The sequence below is a fragment of the Vombatus ursinus genome, unplaced genomic scaffold, assembly GCF_900497805.2.
Source record: "Vombatus ursinus unplaced genomic scaffold, bare-nosed wombat genome assembly UNPS02004444.1, whole genome shotgun sequence".
Lineage (NCBI taxonomy): Eukaryota > Metazoa > Chordata > Mammalia > Diprotodontia > Vombatidae > Vombatus > Vombatus ursinus.
Window position 1 is genome coordinate 125,086 of NW_020944222.1, and position 26,347 is coordinate 151,432.

A 26,347-nucleotide genomic window follows, 5' to 3' on the forward strand; every position below is an offset into this window, starting at 1 on the left:
AACTGTCAAAGTGATTTGTCTTAATTGTAAGCAGTTTGCATCCTAAAATTCCTTCACTTTGGAATAAAGTTTACACACACCACTGTGCTAAAAGCCAAGAGGTACTACCAGAGAAGGAGGGGGAGAGAGAGAGAGGGAGAGAGAGAGAGAGAAAGAGACAGAGAGAGAGAGAGAAAGAGAGAGAGATGTAATCTCTGATTAATATTTTCCCTGATTTTTACCCTGGAGGGCTGATGATCAGAGCTATAACTAGGGCAGGGTAACTGAGCTCTTATCCCAAGGTACCAAAATATATAAAGGAAAAAAGAATTAAATAATGATTTTAAAAGATGGTGCAATTTTAAATTTTGTTGCATTTACATGTTAAGACTTTCCCTCCTCTAGTAGCACAGAAACCACCAAGCTTAGCACTTGGTTACAAGAATAGTTAATCAAAACAGGGACCTCCCTGATGGCAAACATTGTTAATAATACCCATATACGAGCCCTTATCATCATTAATTCCTTCTTTTCAAATTAATTAATTTTTCCATCATTTTATTTTTAAATTAAAGAAGGAAAAACATTTGTTAAGTGCTGAGGATGCAGAAAGAAAAATGAGACAGTCTCTGCACACAAGGTACTCACAGCCTAATTGGGAGAGATGACAGATACAGCAGGGTTCTGCTTCAGGGTGGATGGTAAAATACAAAAGTCCTAAAAGTTCATCAGTAAAACAAATGGTAAGGCACAGGCATCCTTAGGTGCACTAACAGGTTGATGGCAGTGCCTGGGGGAATGGAAGGCATTGTGGTGGTATAGATGGTAAGGCCTGTGTGATAATTTTGATACCCCTACTCAATTCAATCAGCATTTATTCCGTTCATTGTGATTTGGTGGGTATCAGTGATTTAAGCAGGTGATTAAGTTGGAGTTAGTTATGTTACTTAATAGTGTTAGGATAAGAGTCATGATTACTTAATCAACTCTGCATTAGTGGTGATGTCTATGCATTAATTATACTGTTTAAATGACATATATGTTGACCAGTGTTAAAGATAGAGACCTGCTGTGTTACACCCTGCCTTCCCCGACTCCAGTGATGTCCCTGTTGGTTGCTATGTTCCAGAAAACCATAGCTTCCTCTATGCCACACACCAGATGGTCGTAACAAACATTGAAAAGTCCCGAGAACTTTGTTGCCAAGCCACTGACTAAACAGTGGAAAGTCCCAGACCTCCATGGCCTGGTCACTGATTACACAAGAAGATAGCCTCTCATTATCACCTCTTGTTGCCTCGTCATTGATTAAGCAAGCAGGTGACTGGGGTATATCATCATTGACCAAACATGGAGTTCCACTTCCTCCCCTTAACCAATCATGTAACTTTTTCCTTTTTGGAATTGACCAGTCAAAAGACTTGTATCACTCCATCCTATTTTGATCATTCTCTCATTCTCCATAACTATGCCTGGTGCTCAGATAGAAAGGGATCCTTGACCACAGAGGAAAGTCTTGGATCCAATATCTTGGGAACCACCGGATTCCCTAATAAATGGAAATTTCTCAGAGTCCTCATGCCTCAATGGTCTTTTGTTGCAGATTGGAATTTTGGGGTCATACCTGGTGCACGGCCATCCTACCAAAAGTTTGTAGTTAGTAACTCCTAGCTTGTCTAAACAGTATGACTAGACATTTTTATTCCTTAGTGTAGGATTGGGGATAGGGACTGAAGAAGTCTGACCCATCATTATTGGAATCAGGGAATCTGTCTAAGGGCCTGAGCAGAACAATTCCTTCCTGCAAGGGTGAGGTTGGGGGAGAGGGAATCAGTGTCTGTCCAAAATAAGGTAAAAGGAAGTGGATATTGGCATAAAGGTTGGGGGGAAGGAACCCTGATAGTGACTGTTTTCTCCTGACCAACCCAGATAGGGTATGGACTACTTAGACTGGTGAGAAGGGAGAGTTGTGAATTTCTTTTAATTTAATTAATATTAATTTTAACAACTACAACATCATTATTATGAAAATATTTTATATCACCCTCATTTATGAATATATACCTCTCCTACGTAGCAAGTCTTCTTTCTAACAAAAATTAAGAAAGAAGGGGAAAAAAAGCATTTAATAGAAGTATTCAACACATAATTGAATCTGAGTACATTGTGGAGGGAGAGAGGGCCCTCTATCTTTCTTTTCCAGATATAAGTGACTCCATTCTTAAGCAACCTTTTAAAATGGGCAATAGCATCCAACCTCTTCCTGTGTTTATGCTTCTGCTTCTCCCCACTTTTCCTGCTAAATTAGCCATAGAGCAAAGTCCGATTGCTTGGCTCTAATCTTCCAAGAACAATATTGATTGGCAGAAAATCACTTGTATTTGAAGCTTAGTTGGCCAACAGAAGAATGCATTAAATCTCTCCCTGCTATGGTTTATTATAACCATTCGTCTTTTCTATCTGAACTTCACCCACGTAAATTATGATCTTTTTACCATAACATATATGATATTCCACACACAAAGTCCCTCACCCCTGCAAACAAGGAAAGGGGTTCATTTTCTCATTTAATGGTGGAGGAGAGACTTGTTCATTATAATCTCAAAGTTTTCAGTTTTGATTTTTTGAAATCTTTCTCCTTCCATTTTGGTTGTCCATATGTATATTCTTTTCCTAATTCTGCTTACTTCATTTCAAATCATTTAACTTGTCCTCCCGTGATTCTCTGAATTCTTTAAAGTCATCATTTCCTTCAGCATAGTAATATACTCCATTATATTCATGTACCACAACCTCTTTAGCTATTTCATAATCAATGGGAATTTCTTTTAAATTCTTGGTTTTGCTGACATATAATTGTGTAGAGAAGTTCCTGATTGTTCTTTTTATTTCTTCTCTCTTTATCGTGGCTTTGCTTTGTTTATTTCTATCCTGATTTCATTTTCTTCTCTCATCATTTTAATTGGGATAGTTAAGTGTTTGCCAATTTTGTTAGTCTTTTCAACAGACCAACTTTAGTTTTGTTTATGATTCCTTTAATTTTTTTTGTTTTACACTTTATCTATTTCTTTACTAATTTTCAAGATTCTTCCTTCATTTTAATTTTTTGGTTTGTTTATTTCTAATTTGGGGGTTATTTTCTGATTTTTAAATTATATCTTCAGTTTATAAATGTCCGTTTTCCATTTTGTTATTTGATCTGAGGATACAGTTTTTTCCTCCTAGGACAACTTTACCTCTATCCCAGAAATTTTGGTATGTTATTTCATTGCTACCATAGTTTGGAACATGGAGTTTGTAAAGAGAAGTAGTATGGAATCAGGCTTTAAAGCTGAGAGGAAACCTGGTTGTGAAGAGCTTCAAATGCACGTGCAACATGTGCGTGGGCTATCTCTGGCCACTTACTCTCTGGGACGCTCCCTTATTCTAACATGCTATTGTATTTGCAGGTCTGGATTCCCCGAGAAGGACCACCATTATGCAGTTACAGTGAAACTCTCACAAAATCTGAGGGGGTAATTAATGCCATTGTGGGATTACGGATGCCTATAACTCTTAAGCCCTTACCAGTGTGTTTCTATTTACAGAAAAACATTTACTTACAATGGTGACACCATTAGATCTTAAACACAACCATTTACTTACTAATAAAGTAAAAGCAATAATCAATAAATACATCACAGTGACTCAGCAAAAACCTAATATGTTATAGTTCATATATAAATATGGGTCACATTCTGTCAATATCTGAGAGGGAGAGTGGGTATGCACTTACATAAACCTGGTATCAAAAACCCATGGGTTCAAGATAACTTACTCTTGTGGACTGAAGGCTTCAAGGTCATTGATCTATAACACAACATCTGTACCACATGAAGTTCCATCTCTGTCGGTTCTTTTGCTCTTTTTTGAATTGCGAGTTTCTCTTAATGGGCAAATTTCCTTCTTTTCTACTTTCAAACTGATAACGCATAGACAAGCTCTTTTCACCCATAGTCACCCATAGTCACTCTTAAAAGGGAGTTGAAAAGCATTACAATTCCCTTTGAAGTGCACAGCTCATTAAGCTATCTCTCTCTAGGCAATGCAAACCAGCCCAACCAAATTTACTCTCAGTGATGCTGCGCGTTCTTATCAACTGTCAAGACAAGAACAGCAAATCAGCAGCAAAGTAAATCTTGCCCCTTTTTGCTTTTCCCTCTCATGTAACAAGAGAGGGCAGCAGAGGGCAGCAGAGAGCAGCAGAGATCTCTCTCACCCAGTATGAGCAGCAAGGGTCAATTTCGCTGTCTTTGGCCAACTAATAGGGAACGAACAGCTGAATGAAGCCTTGCCGGCTCACTCTCCTGCTGCGAGTTTCATCTCATAAGCTTTGTAAAAGCTGAATGTTCCACCAGTTTCACAAGTTTTCGCCTTCCTGCTCCATTCTCCTCTATTACCTATATTTGACCTCAGTATCTAGGTTAATAACCCCTTTTATGGTTTAAACTAGAGCCGCCTGGTATTCTCTTTTCCTTTATGAGGTTAAAAACTCCTAAACTCCCCCTTTCGGCTAGTTCTGAAGTAAAGTCCTTGTTTAATTATCCTTTATTTATTGTGAGGCAATTGGGGTTAAGTGACTTGCCCTGGGTCACACAGCTAGTGAGTGTTATGTATCTGAGGCTGGATTTGAACTCAAGTCTATCCTGATTCCAGGACTGGTCCTCTATCCATTGCACCACCTAGCTGCCTCAATTATCGTTTATTCTTCAAAGAGTTATTTAGCATTCCACCTGAAGCCTTAAAAAGCAGTCACAATAAAAATGAGCTGAGGGACCACAACAGTCCTGCAGCCTCACCCTTTTCTCAGTCCTCAATATAGCCCTTTTAACATTTGGTGTTTCTGAAAACTATACTTCGGATTTTACAAGTTTTTAGTACATAAAAAGTTATTTTCCTACCCCTTTTAGCCACCAATTTATTCACATTTGATAGGGGTGTCATCTTACATTCTTTACATGATCATTCAAGGCTTTTTATTCACAAATTATTCACAATGTCACAAAAATATTCGCAAATGTCAATTTTCTATCTATTTTGGTAACCAAATTGCTCACACATTTGGCAGAAAACGTGGTTCTTATACGTGTATTTTAGAAGTTTTTATTAAACAAAAATTATTTTCCTTCCCCCTTTACCAAATTCTTCACCTTTGAAAGAGCCATTATCTTACATCATTCATAAGTTGACTTATTTCTTTGTCTTTATGCACAAATACTTTTTTCTGCCTTGTGTGTGATTTATTCTTCGTTTTGGAAGAAGACCATGACATCAGGGAGATGATGACATGTCTTACAATTGACTTTGATTTGAGTGAGGGTGGGCTGTGCAAAGTCACCAGACTCACTTTCTCCTCCAGAGCCATCTGGGTCCAGTGGCCAGATATCTATCTATCAGGACGACTGGAGATGGCCCAGGATGCAGTGGGCGACCTTGGCCCTTTTAAGGTAAGAGCTTTTCAGGTTCTCACTTTGAGTGAGCCAACACCCATTCAATGAATTGAGCTTTTCATCACAAACCAGAATGGCCGAGTGGTTAAGGCGTTGGACTTAAGATCCAATGGACGAGTGTCCGCGTGGGTTCGAACCCCACTTCTGGTAGAAAGGTTTTTCCCTTATTCAGCAGCCGAACTCTTTACATATTATAGGGGCAGCACCCTACACCAGACTGATGCATTTTTAATAGGCGATGGGTAACCACGAAAGTTCTAGCAGAGGTATTATAAAATTTGACATATATCTTTAAAAGATTATTTTGGCAGCCGTGTAGGAAGTATTGTGAAGGAATTGGAACAGAGTCACTGGAAGCAGGGACACCAATCAGGAATCTGTAACAGCATTCCAGTAAAGAGGTGATATGTAGGCTAATATAAATATAGCTTTTATATAAGGAGAGAAGGGGGTGAATCACGGAACTGTAAAGGAAGACTTGCTAAAACTTGGAAACTGATTGGATAAAGGACATTAGGGACAGGTGAGAGAAATGATTATTAATAACAAATGATTTGGGGAGATCCAGAATTCTTTCCTTTTTCTAAAGTCTTGATTTCCGAATTTCAGTCTCTTGGAGGACATTGCTGATAGTGAGATTGGATTCAGAACCCCTCCCCCCCCTCAGCTATTGTGCTCTACTCAGGTTTGGGTGGGGACAAATTCTTTGAATGCTTGCCTGGGCTGGGGGAGGGAGGGTAACTTAGAAAGTAAATGACATAATTGAAGTTTGTTTGAATGGTTTCAGCCCCTCCTCCTAGTATTCTTCTCTCATTAATTGTTAACCGGAATTGATTGCACCCTCTCAGAAACACCCACCCCTCTTCCAATGGGCATGTAAACCACGAGCCAGCTGTCGTGATTGTCTTTGGTCTAAGACAGACAGCCAAATGACCACCCTTTTATTAATAAACGAACTGGCATTAATAATAAAATGATTTAATTACCCAAAAGTTATGTCTCTCAAACTTTTAAAACAGCACATGAGGATGATGTGAGGATGACAAAGTTAGTGGATCTAGGTAACTGGAGGAATGATATCACCCTCAACAAAAATAGGAAGTTTGGAAGAGGTGCAGATCTAGGTGCGAAGATAATGATTTCTATTCTGCATAAATTGAGCTTGAGGTTGTTATGAGACACCCAGGAGGAGGTATCTAATAAGCAACCCATGATGTCTGACTGGGGTTCAAGAGAAAGATGAGAGGAGGAGAGACTGAGATATAGGTAGAGATATAGATATAGGTGATATAAATAGAGACAGAGATAGATATTTTTACCATTCATCTACCTAGGATGATACAGAATCCACAGAAACGTGGAAGTGGAAACAGTGAGTGCAGATGCAGCTAGGTAGCACGGGATAGAGCATTGGCCTGGAGTCGGGAAGACCTGAGTTCAAAGTTGGCCTCAAACACCAGTTATGTGACTATAGGCAAGTCATTTAATCTCAATTTCCTCAACTGTAAAAATGACAATAATAATAGTACCTACCTCACAAAGTTATTGTGAGGATCAAATGAAATATGTGTAGTGTTTAGCACAGTGTCCGGAGGACTTAATAAATACTTCTTCCTTCCTCCTCTCCCTCCCATGATTTTTTTTTTCCTACAAGTTGGAGAGTGTCAAGTGAACAAAAGTTTTCCAAAGAATGGAAAAGTATATTGAAGAATATTGGAAAGAAAGACACAGAGACATCAAATGATAGACACACATTTAGATAGACAGACAGACAGAGAGAGATACACATAGACACATAGACTAAAAACAAACCCAGAATAATCATAAGTTGATGAGGCAAACTCCTTGTGGATTCAAAAGGGGATGGAATCAAGTATAAAAGTAGAGGTGTCCAGGCAACTAGAGCACCAGTCCTGGAGTCAGGAGGACCTGAGTTCAAATCTGGCCTCAGACCTATAACACTTACTAGCTGTGTGACCCTGGGCAAGTCACTTAACCCCATTGCCTAGCCAAGAGAAAAAAAAGTATAGGAGTCAGTCTCGGCAAGGCCAAGGGCCCCCTCTTATTAAGAGAGAGTGAAGGAATGGAAGACAAGTGAAGATGTAGCAGGTAATTGAGGTATGGAGAAAAAGGAAAAAGGAAATCACAGTTGATCACCTCTAGTTTTCTAGCAGGACATCTACTAGAACAGAGACATAGATGGTGGGGGCTTAAAGAGATGAGTTTCAGAATTGTTTCTGATGGGGTAGAAAGACAATCAAGGAAGAATCTACATTGGCCAGGTAGCTGTGGAGGTACAAATGTGATTACAGAACTCATGTGGAATGGGTCCAGTAGGCCCCGGAGGATGATTTCCTCTAATGATATTCCACAACTTGGTAGTATCAATGGAAAAGTTAGGTGGTGGGCCTTAATTAGAACCACTGATTAGCGGGGCTTGAATTACAGTAGGACCAGGGGACAAGGGAACCCAGGGTGGAGTACAGTATACAGCTGAGCTAGTCAGTTGATAGCTTAAGACCTGAAGGGAGAAAAGGAATCCAAATAAGTGGTGATGGGCTGGGATAACCTAGACAAATGGAGAACATAGACGGATTCATGATAAGATGTAAGCTCCTTGATTGTAAGCACATCCATTTTTGTTGATGTATCCCTAACACATAGCACAGTACCTGGCACATAGTAGGTTTGTTAATTGATTCTTTGTTTGTTTGTTAATTGATTGATAGATGGAGGAACTGGAGGTTTTCTTGTGAACAAAATAGGTTAGGAGTGGGGAAGAGAGAGATGGAAACACAGAAGATTTGAAACATAGGGGAATTTCCGAGTTCAGAATTATCAGGGTAGCACATTTACGGGTGGTGGCAAAATCTGAGATATCATCATTCCCTTGGGTGATTAAGGTAGAGTTAAGGTTTGGGTTATATAGGTTTTAGAAGTTGATAGAAGATGATGGAAGGCAGCTTGGTGAAGTGTTTCCTCTCCATACCTTGGAGAATCTGAATAGTGGTGGAAGGGAGTTCAGCAGGAAGTCTTAGGCCCTCGAAATTAGACAGAACTTTCACATAGGACCAGCTCAGGTAGTATATTCCAAGATGGTGAGGGATGAGGTGTACTCAGAAATATTCCATCCATGGAGCATGTACTTGGCTCTGAACTATCTCTACTGCCCAAGGCCCTGGTCTTTTTAGGATTCAGTCTTCTCTCTGAAGCCCCAGCCAGGTCAACAGTTACCCTTTGCCTGATGTCTTGCCTTCCTGGCCTCAAGTCTGAGAAGCCAGGCAGAGCATCATTAAGTCACAATCCTTTCTGCTCCTGGTGTGGTATCCTAGGCCCTCACTGAGACATTACCCCTCATCTTGAATATTCATTATTTGCTTTTCAAAAAATGAAAAAAAGAAGAGGGAAGGTTAATGGGAGGTAAACTCCATGTAAGTTAACAGAGTTATAAGGCAGCCAAAAAATGTGAGGAGTGTGTTCTTGAGATGTCTTAGGAAAGGTATGATGTCTAGAGTGAGGAAGTACTAGTCCTCTTGTACTCTGTCCTGGTGAGGCCATATATGGAGTATTGTGTTCAAATGGGCATCACAGTTAAGAAGGAGTTTGACTAGTTGGTGTGCACGCAGAAGAGGAAGGTGAAAATGGCGGGAGACTAGAGACCATGCAATATAAGAATTATTTGAAGGATTAAGTCATTTAGCCTGAACAAGGGAATGGGGGGGGTGATTTGGGGGGAGGAGATTTATAAGGGCCATTGAGAATTTGAAAGGAGGCAGCTAGGTGGTGCAGTGGCTAGAGCACCGGCCCTAGAGTCAGGAGGACCTGAGTTCAAATCCTGCCTAAGACACAAAACACTCACTAGCTGTGTGACTCTGGGCAAGTCATTTAACCCCAATTGCCTCACAAAACAAAACAAAAAAAAAGTATTTGAAGGATTATTATTTGGAAAGGGAATTAGATGTGCTCTACCTACTTGGCCCCAAAGCGAACAGGTAGGGATGACAGAAGGCTGTAGTGAAAAGAGTAGATTTTGGCTTGGTGTTGGGAAAGACTTCCTTACAGTTGGAGCTGTCCAAAATCAACATGAGCTGCCTCAGGAGGTAGTGAATTCCTCTTTGCTAAAGGTTTTCAAGTAGGGACTGAGTGACCCTTTGTTGGCAGTGGTGTGAAGATTTTTGTTCAGGTATAGGTCAGATTAGGTGTCCTTGGAGATACCTTCCAAGGCTGAAATCACATAATACAATGACCTCAGAGGCATTCAAAGTTATAGGTGCCTCAGAAGGCAGTGAAAAGAAACTTAGTGAGTATAAATGGCTTATAACATCTTATCAATAATGACCTGTACAGAAATGGTAGGTGTCAGTGCTCATTCCCTTTTCAAATTATTTTCACTTATGTATCTGTGTAAATGCTATATCCTCCCAAGTATAATATATAAGATCCTTAAAGGTAGGGACTAATTTTCACTTTATCTCTGTGTTCTAGAGCCACACACATAGTGCCTGACACAGTAAGTTCTTAATAAATGAGTGTTTGACTAATTAATTAATTAATTCGTGGCCAAAAAAAAAGGAAGTGGGCTAGTCACAGAGATGGAGGGAACCAGACAACATGAATGTTGCACTGGTAGAATGAAATTTCAAAAGGCAAAATATATTTGTTAAAAAGAAGAAAGTTTTCAGCATGTTGGATGGATGTTCTGTAGAAGGTTTATGGAAAGACAAGCATACATGAAGCACTTTCTTCTAGAAAGACATTGAATAGGGCGCGCTTGTTTAACCAAGAAACAGTGGCGAAGAATGAGCATAGACGCAGGACAGTGACGCATAAACCTAAGGCAGGAGATGTTGCATGTCCAGCTTTGGGTTTATGGGTCCCTGTCATGTCTCAATGGTCATTTTTTACCCTTTGCTTTACACATACACACACACACACACTCACACACACTGAGTGATGTGTAGTCATGCAGGCATCAGTACGAAAACACTAGTGCTTTTAAAAATGGACCATTTTTGTTATTCCTGGGGTCGCAGAATTGTTGGATTTCAGCCTTGGAAGGGTTCTGAGTGTGTGTGTGTGTGTGTGTGTGTTCCCTTTAATTTTCATAGGATCATAGACTTAGAGGTGGAAGTAATATTAAAGACCATCAAGTCCAATCCCATCCATAGGCCTTGACTCATCATCATTTTACTGAGACCCAGAGAAGTTCAGTGACTTACCCAGGATTACGAAGTTAACATATATCTGAGGTAGGATCTGAACTCAGGTCTTCCTGATTCCCAGTCCAGCCCTTTATCCCGTGTACTGCATTGCCTCTGCTTTATATCCTTATGACTTTTTCAGTGGACCCCGAAATTACAGACATTGTAATCAGATTCACTGCATCTCATTAATCTTGGCAATTTCTCAATCCTCTCAATGTCCCCTTTTCTTTCTCTTGTTAATCATACTTTCTAATTTATCAAGGACATGTAAACGTTCTGCAACACTGACCTCGTGGAGCACTTTCCAGAACCATTAACAGAGTCCAGTATACCCTGTGCTTTCATTACTAAGGGAGTCAAATGCATTTCTAGGCACACAGTAGTCTTCAAGACCAATGAGGCAAGAGGGATGGGGGCAGTTCATGGGAGAAAAGAGTGTCATTGATACCATCTTTAAGTTCTAGGGACTGTGTCTTAAACTTTGTACTTCCTCTGACCTTGGTAGAGCTCCTTGGACAACAGGCATTCAGTAATTGTTTCTTAAATTGAGTTATTTGTGGATGGTTTTACCCACCTTCCGCATGGCCTTTTCAGTTCACAGCTCAAATGCTCGCGCTGACTCTGGATCAAAAGGAGGTGGGGTGATGAGAAATTCCACATTCCCTCTCAATCACTTTCATCATGGCACTTTTAATCTCCTTGTTTCTAAGGCTATAGATTATGGGGTTTACCATAGGGATCACCACTGCATAGAAGACTGATACCATCTTGTCCCTGCTCAGGGCATGGCTGGAGCGGGGACGCATGTACATGAAGAGGCCAGAGCCATAGAAGAGTGTCACAGCAGTCAGGTGAGATGCACAGGTGCTAAAGGCCTTAGACCTTCCTTTGGTGGAGCTGATCTTCAAGACAGCAGCAACAATATAAATATAAGAGCTGAGGACCACAAGGACAGACATTACCCCAACAATGACCCCCACAAGAAACGTCACTATCTGGCTAGTAAAGGTGTCAGAGCAAGATAAAGCCAGGACAGGAGGAAGGTCACAGAAGAAATGATTGATGATGTTAGGCCCACAGAACTGATGACTATAGACAGAGTAGGTTTCAATCAGAGAGCTAAAAAACCCACCCATAAATGCTCCTCCCACCATCTTGATACAGAGTGTGTGAGACATGATGGCTGTGTAGAGGAGTGGGTTGCACACAGCAGCATAGCGGTCATATGCCATAGCAGCCAGGAGGAAGCATTCCGTCAACCCCATGCCACAAAAGACAAAATATTGAACAGCACAACCCAAGAAGGAAATGGTTTTCTGATCTGCGACGGTGTCTGCCAACATCTTGGGAGTGGTAGAAGAGCTGTAGCAGATGTCTACAAGGGATAGGTTGCTGAGGAAGAAATACATAGGTGTGTGGAGGTGTGAGTCCATCTGAATCAGTGTGATGAGGCCCAGATTCCAGGCCAGAGTCATGAGGTAGATCCCCAGGAATACCACAAAGAGGACAATTTGTATTTGGGGATAATCTGAAAAGCCCAGGAAGATGAATACAGTCACAGTCGTGGTATTTCTGCTCCCAGCCATTGCCCCGATCCCTGAAATTATAGAGAGACAAAGAGAGCTATTTCTGAGAAGTTATTTGTATTACTAATTGGTTAGCCTTTCAAAAAGGAACATATGAATCTGCTAAGGGCCAACTTTAATCCTACCCCTTCTGGGATGATCGCATAATAAATCAATCAACCAACCAACCAACATTTTTGAAGTACTTATGATATGATAAACATTTATTAAACACATACTATCTGCTGGGCATTGTGCTAAGCACTAGGGATACAAATAAGAAAAAAGAAAGATGGTTCCTGCCCTCAAGGAGTTTACAGTCTTATAGGGAAAGGCAATACACAAAAAGAAGCTAAAAAGGAAGGGAAGACACCAGAGTGTGATGATAGAAGAACCAAACCAAGCAGAGCAGTTGGTGACAAATGAAGAAATGGCTGGCATTTTGAGCCATCTGCAAAAGGAAGCAATGGGAGGAATTTTTTGGTCCACCCTCCAGCCCTCCAAACAGAGGGACAAAATCAACTGAGGTTACCAATTAGGTACTTACTATGTGCCAAGCACCGTGCTAAGTGCCAGAGACACAAAACCAAAATAAAAACAGCACCTGGCCTCCAGGAACTTACATTCTAGTAGAGTTGAGACTTGAATTCTGGTCTTCTAGCTTCAAATCCAGCATTTTTCCACCAGAGTCACAAGCAGGATAGGGCCACAGTGTGGACTCCAGTATGGGATCACACAGGAGGACCCACACTTTCTAGAGAGAGGTGGCTTTTCCTTCTTGTAGCTGTCCAGAGACCTTTATCCCTTTGTCTCCAGAAGACCTTCATTCTGGCACTTTGAAATTTTCTGCCAGCCTGAGGCCATCCAGAGGGACCCAATACATTACCTCGTTTTTCCCTTTGTATGCCATTTCTGTGAAGCCCCACTCACAAATGACAGATATCAAGTTTCCTCACATTGTACCATGTTGTAGACATCATTTTTGAGTTTCACAACAGCACTACTTACAGGTATTTGTCCCATTTCATAGTTGAAGAACCTGAGACCCAGCATGTTACCTCAACATTGCCCACTGCCACACAAATGGTAAATAAATGGTAGAGCTGAGACTCCAACACCAGAGTTCTGACTCAAAGTCTGGAGCATTTTCCATATTATCAGGCTGCCACTCTCTATGAATGTATATGTTTGTCTTAATCTCCTTAAGAACAGGGACTGAGTCTTCTACTTTTGAGTGTTGTAATGGCATAAGAGAAAAAGTGCTGGAGAGGAAATCAACAGACCTAATTTCAAACCATGCTTCAGACACGAACTAGCTGCATGACTCTAAGTAGGTTCACATCTGAGAGCCTCAGTTTGCTTCTCTTAAAAATGGGAACAATTAAGTTTGCTCCACCTACTTCCCGGGAGTCATAGACAAAGGACAAATCAAAACTTAAGTGGCTATAGAAATGAGAGTTATTATTATTATTATTATTATTACTCCCCATAGGTCTGATCAAGCATACTCTTGGCATTTGCTATGTGCTTGTTGAATGAATAAATGCACATGCCAACATAGCCACATAGAAATGTATCACACAAAGACCTTCTCCTAATGCTTCTTCACAGTATTCTGGTGATTCCCAATCAGTACAAAGTATCGAAGGTCCTACCAACCTTGAAATGGTTCCAGTATGGGTCCACCAGCAGACTGAAGAACCAACTAACAGCTAGTCTGGCTAGTAGTAGTGAAACTCACCAGGTATAGCATCTATGGTGTCCACAAAGAAAATCACTAAACCACCCACTTAATACTCAGATAACCTCCACCAGAGAACTGCAGAGAAGCAAATCTAGACTCAACATAAGGAAAATACTTCCTAAAAAAAAGGAGACAGCTATCCCAAAGTTAGATTGTAAGCTCCTTGAGGGGAGGGACTGTCTTTTGCCTCTTTTTGTATCCCTAGCTCTTAGCACATAGTAGGCATTTAAAAAATGCTTATTGAATTGAATTGAAGTGAGACAAGCTGCTTTCGGAGGCAGGTATTGGAGAAGCAACACAGTAAAGTGGAAAGAACCCTCTATTTGGAATCAGAAGACCTGACATGGAATCCCAGCTCTTCCATTTACTATCTATGTGGCCTTAGGTAAGTCACCTAACCTCCTTGGCCTCAGTTTCGTGAATTGAAAATAAATGAAGTTAGACTAGCTGGCCTCTCTCTCAGCTCTCAAGTCATGAACATATGACAGTGAGTTCTTCCTCAGTGGTGGACTTTAATTGAAGGCTAGAGAACCACTCCTCTGACAACGTAGATTGCTCAGTGAATTTTTGAGGCAGTGTGGTGCAGTGGGCAGAATACTGAATATGGAGGTAAAGGACATTGGATCATAGACCTTCCACCCACTCCCTGTGTGATCTTGGCTAAGTCACTTAACTTCTCTGGGCCTTAGTTTCCTCATTTGCAAAATGAGGACAAGAGGACCTCCGAGAGCCCTTCCACCTTTTGAATTTACAATCACATGGTCCATCCTATGTTGAGTTAGTGGTTAGAGTAATTGGACTCCAAGGACACTTCCAGTCTGACCCTGAGATTCAGTGAAACTGTAGGTTTGCAGAAATCCTCAGGAGGTCTCATTTGGCAAATCCTAAGAGGAACTTCGTCAAAATTAACCTCTCAAGAGATCTTGCTTCTCTAAGGTGTGTTGGCTAAGATGGTGTCTGTCTTTATCTCATAAATGATAATGGCCAGCTACCCTCCCAGCTCCTACCTTCTACCCCACAAGCCCCTGAGGCTACCCTCTCATCCCAGGTGCTTCACTTCTCCCCTTTCTTCCATTTTCCAACAGCCCTACAGAAACGTTTCTCCATATACTTTGGAGAAATCTTCCTCCCTGTGACTTCCACCCTGAGGCTCAGAGAGGAGGATACTCCTTCTCCTCCTCTGTCACGTGGCTACTTAGTGTCCAAGCTGGATTCAACTCCGCTGGCTCTAAGTCCACTTTCCTTTCTGTTTCACTAAGAGTTCAGATCTTGAATTGAAAGCATGGTTTTTAATGGCCTCACTCTGGAGAGTTAGAAGAAACACTAAGAATAGGGAGGTGGGAGCCGTAGAAGTTAAATCATAAACTAAGTTTTCTTGGGTCATAGATCTACACCTGGACCTTAGAGGTTATCTACCTCCATGTCTGATTTTACAGAGAAGGCAACTGAAGCCTAGAAAGTTGAGGTGACTTCCCCAAGGTTCCACAGGCAGAAAGTAGGAGAGTCTAAATCCCAAATTCATTAGTCTTTCCATTACACTAGGGCTGTGGGACCTGTTGGGATACAGTAGCCTGAGCTCTGTCATCCCCAAGCAATGGCTCACTTGGGAGTTTCTACACAGGCATGTGAATTTAGCAAAAATATTGGGCTTGATCATTGCAGTATCTGGAATCGTCCTGTTTCTCGCCATTAGGAAAACTAATTCTGAGCTGCACGAAATATGAGTATAAACTTTCAAGATCTTTTGTTTCCTGTATGACCTGTATGACCTGTATGAGACAAATCACTTCACTTCCCAGTAGCTCTTACTTGTAAAATGGCCGGATTGAACTAGATTACCTCGGAGATACATTTAAACATTCTGTATCTCTGTGATTTGGATAAAGTGTGCTTATTTAGAGGATAGGAAATCTGCCACAAAATCCTCATGTCAGCAAAAATGCTAGTGATGGATTCTTTGAAATAACAAAAACTCACATTGATATAGTGTTGTAAAATATGTAAAATATTTCCCCCATGGCACCTCTGAAGTATGTCAATGCCATGATGTTAAACCTACATCATAAATTAGGAAGTAGAAAAGCGTGATATAGTGGATAGAGGCTGGCTTTGAAGTCAGGAAGACCAGGATTCGTGTTTGAGGCAGAAGTCCTTCTGAGAACTCCTACTTCCAAACCTAGCACAGGTGTGTTCTACTGTGCCACACTGCCATCCTTTGAAAGCCCTACTATGCATTCTCTGACTTTCAGTTTTTCCTTCTTCTAATCCCTCCAGTTACAGAACTGTGACTCTGTTGAAGCCCCATTGCCATGGAAACATCCAGAAAGGAAAAGTCCAAGCCTTTAGAAGTTTTCTATGCCATCCAAATTCGCTTGAGGTATGGGGCATTCTTTGTGATCTCAGGGCCTGCTGAATTCATTAATCAAGCTTGCCTATAAGACTGGAGAGGAAGGAATCTGAAGGTTTCCTTGATGAGATATCTCATTCCTACTACCAGGCTCTCTTGAATTAACTCTCTTTAACGAGAGGGCAAACAAGATGCTATAGAGATGGTGCGCTTCAGCTTACATTACATACAGGCTAGTTCAGAACCAGCACAAAATAGAGTCAGTGGCCTCATCTCCTCCTTTTACCTTCCAACTGCCACCCTCAATAGTTCTAGGTTAAAAAAAAATAAAAGAAAATGGTCCTACCAAAGTTACAGAGCAAGAGACAACTTAGGCGGTGAAAAGATCACAGAACTAGCAATAAGGCTATCTGGATTCCAATCTGCGTTCTTCCACTAGTCACCTGTGAAACCCATCTCAAGTAATTTCCCTTGTCTGGGCCTCAGTTTCTTCAATTGTAAAATGAGGGGTGTAATGCCCTTCTTTCCAGTCCTTTGCAATACATTTTAAGAAAGATGTTAATAAGCTAGAGAACATGCAGAATGGTGAGGGGCCTTAGTCACAGGAGGATTGGCAGCTAGGTAGTGCAGTGCATAGTGTCAGACTTAGAGTCAGGAGGACCTGAATTCAAACCCTACCTCAGATGCTTACTCTGTGTGATGCTGGGCAAATCACTTAACCTCTATTTACTTTAGTTTCCTCATTTCTAAAAGGAGGATAATAATAGCACCTACCTCTTTGGGATATCATGAGGGTCAAATCAGATAGTATTTGTAAAATGCTTTGCAAACCTTAAAACACTATCCAAATGCTAGTTATTATTGTCATGGAAAACACAGGTCTGGGGGGTAGAGGTGTGTGTGTGTGTGTGACAAGATAGCTGGCTTTAAGTATTTGAAAGACTATGATGTGGAATGGGGATTGCATTTGACCCCAGAGCAAAGAGCCTGAAGAAATCGGTGCAATAGTCAAAATTTAGGCTTGCTTTTGAAAGAAACTTGCCAGCAATTAGAACTGTGCAAAAATGCAATGTGCTGCCTCCAGGGTAGTGTGTTTCCCTTCACTGGACATCTTTAAGCTGAGGTCACGTATATATATATATACACACGTGTGTGTGTGTGTACATGTATGCATGTATGCATGTATATGTTTATATGTGTGTGTGGGTGTGTATATGTGTCTTATATACATATATGTATGTATGTATGTGTATGCATGTATACACACACACACACACACACATATATATATATAATGTGTATGTGTGTGTCTGGTGTATTGTAGTGGGACTGTTTTTCAAGTCTGACTTCAGAATGGTCACTGAGGGTCCCTTCTACCTTGAAAATTCTATGACTGTATGACTGTCAAAGCCTACATCTAAGACTCCAGTTTTTGTTGTTTAGTTATTTTTTAGCTGTGTCCAACTCTTCATGACCCTATTAGGAGTTTTCTTGGCAAGAATACTAGAATGGTTTGCCATTTTCTTCTCCAGCTCATTTTACAGATAAAGAAACTGCAGCAAAGAGGGTTAAGTGTCTTGCTTAGGGTCACCCAGCTAGTAAGTGTCTAAGGCCAGACTTAAACTCAACAAGTTCAAGTCGTGGTGAGCTCTCCACTGAGCCACCTAGTTGCTCACCCTTTCTAGTTACAACATTCTATGTTTTAAGCACCCCACCTCAAGAAATGTTTATCTTCTGAGTTAAGGTCCCTTCCATATTCTATATTCTAAGGCCATTTCCAGAACAGATAGTCTGTTTTAGGGCCCCTCTCTGTTTTGATTTTCCATTTTCTTCGTTCTAAAGGCCATCCTAGCTCTGACAGTTTATGTTCTAAGGTCCCTTCTAGCTCTAATGGTCTAAAGTTTGTGACCACTAAAATGGAAGACAGAGCTTTATAAAGCAAATGGTAAGGAATACATCCAGAACTTCCAGTGGTCTTATGGCATAAGTAAAATAATGAAAGAATGACTTGAATTGCTTGATGGAATTATATCAACCCTTTCCCGGTGTGCAAGGCAAAAAGAAACTTGGGATGAGGTTATCATCTGGGAGCATACATAGTACTGTCACAGGATCAAGCCTCTTCTCTAAGGCCAAGTGAAGACCAACTAGTGATATTGGGCATATCCCAAAGTCTATAATCTATTTTTGGGGCTCTCCTCCTCCTACTCTGTTTCTCTTCTATCTCTCTAATCTTCCCCAGCTCAGGCACTCAGCAACCTTGTTTGGTTTCCCTAGAAAACAGCCTTAGGAAAGGGTCTATTATCAGTCTTTGGCATCTTATTGTGATAATCAGGTCCTTGTTCCCTTTCTGGGAATATTAGCATCTTGAGCTCAATCTTTCCCCATGGAGGACAAATTTTATCCTATGATTTGGGGAATCATTAAGTAAGTAAGAGGAGGAATTGGAACAATAGGTAGATGGAAGGGAATCATAAGAATTAGAATCAGAACTGGCCTTAGAGATCAGTGATACAATTTCTTCATCTTACAGATGAGAAAATTGATTCAAAAAGTATAAGTGATGACTGAAATCACACAGATGTAACTGACAGAGCTAGGATTGGAGAAAACTCCAAATCTTTCCACTTTATACCAGTTCTTTCCACTATACCAAACTGAAGGCCAAGAACCAATCAATTGTGACCCCACCAAATCTTGGCTGTATTAAGTTAATTGGAACATGAGCTTATGGACAACAAACCCATCACTGTTGGAAACATAATCAGGCTGAATAGAATCATAGACTCTTAGAATTGAAAGAGACCCTAGAGGTCATTTAGTTTAATCGGTGCCTGAGCAGCACTCTTTTCTATAATATCCTTGAGGATGTTGACAAGATAATGTAAATAAAGTGCTTTGCAAACCTTAAAAGACTATAAGCATATCAGATAGCAACATCATCATCATCATCATCATCATCATCACCACCACCACCACCATCACCACCACCACCACCATCATCATCATCATCATCATCATCATCGTCAGTCTAACACAGAAGATGGCTAAAGTATAATCTCCCTTTTTCTGGACAGTATATTAATATAGTCTAAAAGCACATTAGCCTTTTTGACCATCATACTCCATTGATTCATATTGAATTTGTAGTACAATAAGAGTCCCAGATCTTTTTTCAGACAAGTTGCTATCCAGACACACTGGTCCTGTGTGCACACTGTGTGCAGCTGATTTTTAGAACTCAAAGGCTGGATTTGTATTTTATTTCTCTTAGACTATAGCTTATTGGATTTGACCCCTTGTCAAGAGAAGAAGGAGAAAAGCAAGAAGAAAAGAAGAGAAGAAAGTGAATGAAGGAAAGATAGAGAGATAGAGACAGAGAAAGGAAAAGGAAGGAAGGAAGGAAGGAGGGAGTAGGGAGGCAGGGAGGGAGGGAGGAAAGGAAGGAAGGAAGGAAGGAAGGAAGGAAGGAAGGAAGGAAGGAAGGAAGGAAGGAAGGAAGGAATCAACTGGACTCACCCCCTTATTCTGGGCCAAGAATGTTCTACTATCCTTTCTGACAAAGGAGTGGAGATACTAGTGAGATTCCTCAGTTCACATCTGATAGTGACACAGATGCTGCTCCCAAAATATGTGGGTGGTATCTAGTTGTGTCATTTTCTCATAAATTGTCAACCAATGGATAATAAAATCTCCTCACAAAGGTTTGGCTGCTGCTTTCTGGTCAGGCTCTGCCAGAGCTTAGTTTTAATGTGACAGGTAGCCAAGCTATTCCTCTGGGATTTCATAGCCTCTCACCCCTGGGCCCCAGACAAAGAACTCCTTAATGCTGTGTGTTCTTATAAATTAATTGTTCTCAGGAGTGATGGCTACTGGGCTGAGAACAGAGGCCCTCTCTTCTGATGCCTCAATCTTTGCATCACCTTGCTCTTCTGACTCCCAGGCCAATGTGCTGCCCTCTATTGCCCCCTTATTCCCCAGCAGAGTCAATGAAATGTTGTTCACAGGTTCACATAATTACAGACTTAGAGCTGGGAAAAACCTCAGAGGACATCTATGCCACCCTCCCCTTCATTTTATAGATTAGGAAACTGAGACCCAAAGAGGTTAAATGACTTACCCAAGGTCACATAAGTGTGAAGCACCTGAGGTGGAATTCAAACCCAGGTCCTCTACCGCTAGATCCAGGGGTCTTTGTACTGTACCACAGTGGCCTCCCCAAATCAATGGAATTCAGCATCTAATTGGGTGAAATATCTGTAATGAACAACAGTGATGTACATACATTGGTTTTTTTTTCCTTTTTGTTATAGATCTATAATCTCATCAGTTTAGAGAACTCCCAGTGTTGAAACTTCCTAGGTTCTATAACTTCTATTCTTAGAGAATTATTTGGGGGCACTCAGAGATTAATTGACTTGCCAAGGGTCATGCAACCAGTATGTGTCAAAGGCAGGACTGAAAACTAGGTCTTCTTGATTCCAAAGCGAGATCTCTACCCATTATGCCATACTACCCACCTTGGCTAATGGTAATATAATACAGGTTAGGTAGGACATATCATCCCATCCAAAGCTCTAGTTTGAACTGCTTTTGTTCAATTAAGAGTTGGATTTGACAGAAAGCCATGGAGAGGTTTGAGTATACCAGGGTCTGTTCCAAGATACAAGTGACACCTTTAGCCCTGGGAACATAGGGAGCTACCTGTGTTTTATGATTTGTTCCTACTCTGTAAAATGCCACTGAGTCACAGACCGTCTGAGCTAGAAGGGATCTTAGAATATAGAATGTCTGAAATGAAAGGACTTTAGAACATAGAATGTCAAAACTGGAAGGACTTTAGAATATGGAACATAGACTGTCAAAACTGGAAAGATGTTAGAACATAGAACGTCAGAAATGGAAGGATCTTAGAACACAGAATGTCATGTCTGAAAGGGAACTTAGAACATCGAACATAAAATGTCAAAATTGGAATAATTTTGGAAATAGAATGGATCTTCACATATAGAATGTCAGAGTTAGAAGGGACCTTCGAACATAAAATGTCAAAACTGGGAGAACTTTAGAACATAGAATGTTAGAGTTAGAAAGGAACTTAGAACTTAAACCATAGAATGTGAGAACTAGAAGGATCTTTGAATAGAGAATGTTAGGTCTGGAAGGGACCTTAGAATATAGAACACAACATGAGAGACATCCTGTGCAAACATAAAGAGGAAGGTCATGGGATATGAGACATGTGAACTGCAAATAGGCTACCACTTAAAGTCAATGAAAGGCTAACAATGTGCAACAAGTCTAGAAAGGTAAGATAATAGGATCATAGACACAGAAGTGGAAGGGAGCTCAGAGCTCATCTAATTCAACCTTTTTACTGTATAGATGAGAAAATTGAAGTCCAGGGAACCTAAATTACTTCCCCAAGATCATGGAAGTAGTTAGTATCAGAGGGGGAATTTGAACCCAGCTCCTGCTAAGTCCAGAGCCAATGCTCTCTCCACTCTACCACAGTGAAGACAGATGGGGTGGGGCTCTAAATGCCAAACAGGCAAGTTCTACTTGAGCAGGGTTTTTTCAATCTGAGCTCTGTGGTTGTTTTTCTAATTGATAACAGTATTTCAACATAATTGGCTTCCTTGGCAATCCTAGGTATTTTATTTTGTGCATTTATAAACATCATTCTGAGAAGAGATCCGTAGGCTTTACCAGACTGCTACAGGGGTCTATGATACAAAAAAGTGTTAAGAACTTATATCCTAGTGGGAATAGGGAGGCACTAGATGTTATTTAGCAAGGGAATACATGATCAGACTGTGGATTTGGCAACAATGTGGAAAATGGATTAGAAAGAAAAAAGACTGAAAGGAGGCGAAACCCAACTCAGAAGTTATTACAGTAGCCAAGGCAAGAGGTATTGAGAGCCTAAATTGGAGTGGTGACCATAAGTACATGGAATAAAAAGAATCATAGGATTATAAGACCACAGAAAAGCTGAAAGGAACCTCAGAAGAGCTAGAAGGAAACTTCGAAGAGGTAAAAAGAACCTTAGAGTCCAATCTCTACATTTTACAGCAGAGGAAACTGAGGCATAATGAAATTAAATGACTTGTTCAGGGACATACAGAAGTAAAATCCCTATATACAGTGGATGCTAGGTAGTTAAATTAGCAAGAGGGGAGTGGTAAGGAAGACAAGGTGACAGATCCACTTTCCTTACTGGGATCTAATACTTTAATACAATCAAGATGTGATTCTGGCATCATCAGCCGTCACTCTAGTGCATAAACTCATCCCAAGAAGGATCAGGGAAGAGATAGAAGTTATCTTCCTCCCTGATCCTAGGAAATCAACTAAAGAGTACACATCCCTCATGATGGGTCATCGGCAACGTATGTGAGCAACAGCTTCAGGCTAGGGGGAAGAACATTGTCCTTCAGGTCAATTAGAAGGACCTCTTCCTTATAGCTGCAAATCTATGAACTCTCATTTTGAAAACTACGAAGTGCAATATGGTTGTAAGTTATCATTACCACCAGCATGAGAATATTCAGAATTTTAGATAAAAAGGGTTTAAGTCTGGGAACAGGAAAGGATTTCTCGGAATGTTAATAACAAAAAAAAGACCAAATCTCATTTTTTTTTAAAAAAATGCCTTTCAAAAAGTGAAGAAATCAATTGTGTTTTGTGTTTACATCTCAGTCCTAAAAGGCTTCATGACTTCGTTGGTCTAATCTAGTGTTTCTCTTTTTTTATGAAAAAAAAAATGCTTTGAAGTTTTCTAATGATTCATTTCAGAGGGAGGTCTGGCCTGGTAATTCCCAGATACCCTCTACTATTTGCAAGTGACAAGCAGATGATTTCCAGATGTAGGATTCCCAGAATGTTCTTTAATGAATAGTACTCATTATAATGTTAACCAGATGAAAGGCTAATGATTGCCGAAGACGATTATACACAATAATAATCTGAAATTCAAGGGATTGAGAAAGAGGTAAAGCTAGGAAAGTTTCAGAGTCAAGTTATCTCCCAGAATATCCCTTCTTTAGGGAAATAACAAATGTACAGACTTACATGTCCTCCTACACCATCCGATTCCTGTTTCGGTCTCTTAGATTTGGAATAAATGAGATATTATGGCCAAAAAGTGGTTCCCTCTCTTCTCCATATCTACCTACTACCAGAAAAAAAGGACCAAGGAACTAACTAATTTCTTTGGGCCTATTTTCCTTGCCTATAAAATGTGCAGGTTGTATTAGACAATTTCTAAAGTCCATAGCCAGTTCTGACATGTTATGTTCTACATTCTGTTTCCCCCATGGCTCTGACAGTCTTGTTTTTTTTTTTTTTTTCTGGTGTCTTCCATTCTGATAATTATTCATTGTAAGGTCCTTGCCAGTCTCTGTGTTCTGAGCTTCTATATTAGGAGCAGCTAGGTGGTGCAGTAGATACAGCACTGGCCCTGGAGTCAGGAGGACCTGAGTTCAAATGCGGCCTTAGACACAAAATATTCACCAGCTCTGGGCAAGTCACTGAACCTCGATTGCCTCATTAAAAAAAAAAAAAAAAGAGGAAATTTGGGGTAGCTAGGGGGCACAGTAGATAGAGCTCTGGCCTTGGAGTCAGGAGGATTTTAGTTCAAATCTGGCCTCAGATACTTGACACTTAATAGCTGTGTGACCCTGGGCAAGTCACTTAACCCTGACTCACACACACACACACACACACACACACACAAAAGAGGTTCTATGTCTTGTTGAAACACATAAACTGGGTCACTTTGTGTTGTGTTCAATGATCAGATCTGTTCAAAACATTACTTTATTAGAAAAATGTATTCAAACTCTATTAGAAGGACAGTTGTCCGACCTAAATCCTCTTTAGAAGCAAGTGCCCCTTATTTGCCACAAGAAGTCTGGGTGTGATGCTCTGAATCTTCATAGAAATCTTTAGAAATGACCTCATACTGAAGAGTCTTACACTAAGTTTCAACTTAAAATTAGAGTGTTTATTAAATAGATGGGAAAGCAAATAGAAATAAGATTTTGTTATGTTAAAGTGTAACAGTCATTTGTATATAGCTTCAAAGACCTGTAAATCAGGATTCAGACAATAGTAATTTCATGAGAATAAACTGAATTCTATCCTATGACATACCTAAAACGTTAAGTGCCTTCCAGTATTTTAGAGTGTATACTAAAATTTGTACTCAGGCTATTTTGTTTTTGATTATCAACTTGTAGTTTAGGAATGCAGAGGCAGGGCATTTTTTTTTTTTTGCCTTTCCTTGTAAACCACACAATTAGCACAGTGCCTATCCTGTTGTAGGCACTTAATAAATGCTTGTTGACTGACTGTCCATAATTTGTCCAAATTATGCTGGCATTGTGTTCGATAGTATTTTTATACAATCTCTAACTTTTCCCTTGACATTCAATGCTAACTCAGAGACATAGCTAGAGGGAACTCTATCTTTCTATTTTCCTTTTTTTAAAATCTTCCTTTCTTTTGTTGCCATTTTTGCCTTCTCTTTCTTCTTCTTATCTTCCTCCCTTTGCAATTGTATCCATTTTTCTGACTTTCCAAAAGCTTCTTCATTTAGCCTTTACGACAACTCATTAACGTAGTAGGTTTCAATACTTAGTATTGTGTTTTGTTGTTTCATGAATGAGATAACTAAGACAGGGAAGCTAAAAGGCTACAGTTTCCTTTATCTGTAAAGTGAGAGGACTGGATTAGATGGCCAACAAGATCCCTCTAAGATCTAGATACAGGACCTTATGACTGATTGTGATCCAACTTAGGTAAAAAGACTAATTCACTCAAAGAGTAATTCACCCAAACTATATTTTGACAGCCAGGACCACATCAATAGAAGGAGAAGCGCTCCCTGGACTGTTATGCCTAACTGAATACCTCTACAAAACTTCCAGTGCTAAAGATGGACCTATTAGTGCATCCCCCCCTGTTGGCCAAAGTGATGGGCAAGTAGTGATGGGCCTGCTCTGCAAGTGAGCCATTGCTTTATGAACCAGTCTCGTGGAACTTTGTTGATCCTGATTGCACATTCATCCTTCTCATGGTCCTTTCCAGCAAGATGGCTTACTTGATGTTCCTTACACATACCCATCCATCTACCTCCCACCTCCATGCTGTTGTACGAGTAATTATATCCCATTCCTGGAAGGTTCTCCTCTTTATTTCCATTTTTTGGAATTCCTAGATCCATGTAAAGGTAAGATCAAATGCTACCTCTTACAAGAGGTCTTTCCTCTTTTCCCTTCATTAATTTGAAAATATTTTGCATTTATTTATTTGCATAATAATGTTTTATCCCAGTAGGACATAAACTTCTTTGAGGGCAGGGAATGTTTAATTTTTGTTTTTATAACCCTAGGACCTAGCATGCTGCTTGGCACACAGCAGGTACTCAATAATAGCTTTTGAATTGAAATTAATGATGCTGAAATTTCTCAAAGATTACTCTATCAAGAATTTCAGCATCTTTAGAATCTCAGTCTATATGCCACTCTATTCTAATTACTGGTCAATGTCTACTTCCCTAATCCTCAAAGTAGTTATGGCAACAGAGGTCCTCAGAGAGTCACTCAAAAACTGGAATCACTTCACCCCTCCCTTACCAGTCCATCATTCTTGCTATGACCTCTCTTTGCAACCATGCCCTAAATTCACATAACCATTTCAACTATGCAGTTTTCTCTAATATGATTATATTAGTCCCTTTCAGGACTCATGTATGCTGTGGCCTCAATTTCCCACCTAATCTACCACTTTGGTAGAAGGAAAAAGTTTGGGAACTTCAATTTTTCTTAGGCAGTGTTTGTTTTGCCAAAATACTGTGCATTAATAATTTGACATTTTCAAAAATTTTAATTTTATAAAATTCAATAAATGGGAGGTAACTAAGAAACAAGGTATCAAATGGAACTTTCATTATGATATCACGGATTTAAATGTGGAATTACCAAAGGGGCCATCTAGTCCAATGTCCTCATTTG

At 40.2% G+C, this 26,347-nt stretch overlaps 1 protein-coding gene and 1 non-coding gene across 2 annotated transcripts; one reads left to right on the top strand and one right to left on the bottom strand.

The window, feature by feature from the left end:
* Nucleotides 1-5,535: 5,535 nt before the first annotated feature.
* TRNAL-UAA lies at nucleotides 5,536-5,618 on the top strand. The gene has a single exon. It is a non-coding gene; the product is annotated as a tRNA-Leu (tRNA).
* Nucleotides 5,619-11,298: 5,680 nt separating this feature from the next.
* Nucleotides 11,299-20,481, bottom strand: LOC114023655 (olfactory receptor 5A2-like). Its single transcript, XM_027836416.1, has 2 exons — nucleotides 20,449-20,481; nucleotides 11,299-12,269 (listed from the first exon to the last, which is right to left on the bottom strand). Exon 2 carries the CDS (start codon nucleotides 12,256-12,258, stop codon nucleotides 11,299-11,301), a length of 960 nt encoding a protein of 319 aa, XP_027692217.1. The 5' UTR covers nucleotides 12,259-12,269; nucleotides 20,449-20,481.
* Between the last annotated feature and the right edge of the window lie 5,866 nt (nucleotides 20,482-26,347).

Excerpts from the sequence above, each read along its gene's own strand:
- LOC114023655 (XM_027836416.1), bottom strand. The coding sequence starts at position 12,258 with ATGGCTGGGAGCAGAAATACCACGACTGTGACTGTATTCATCTTCCTG.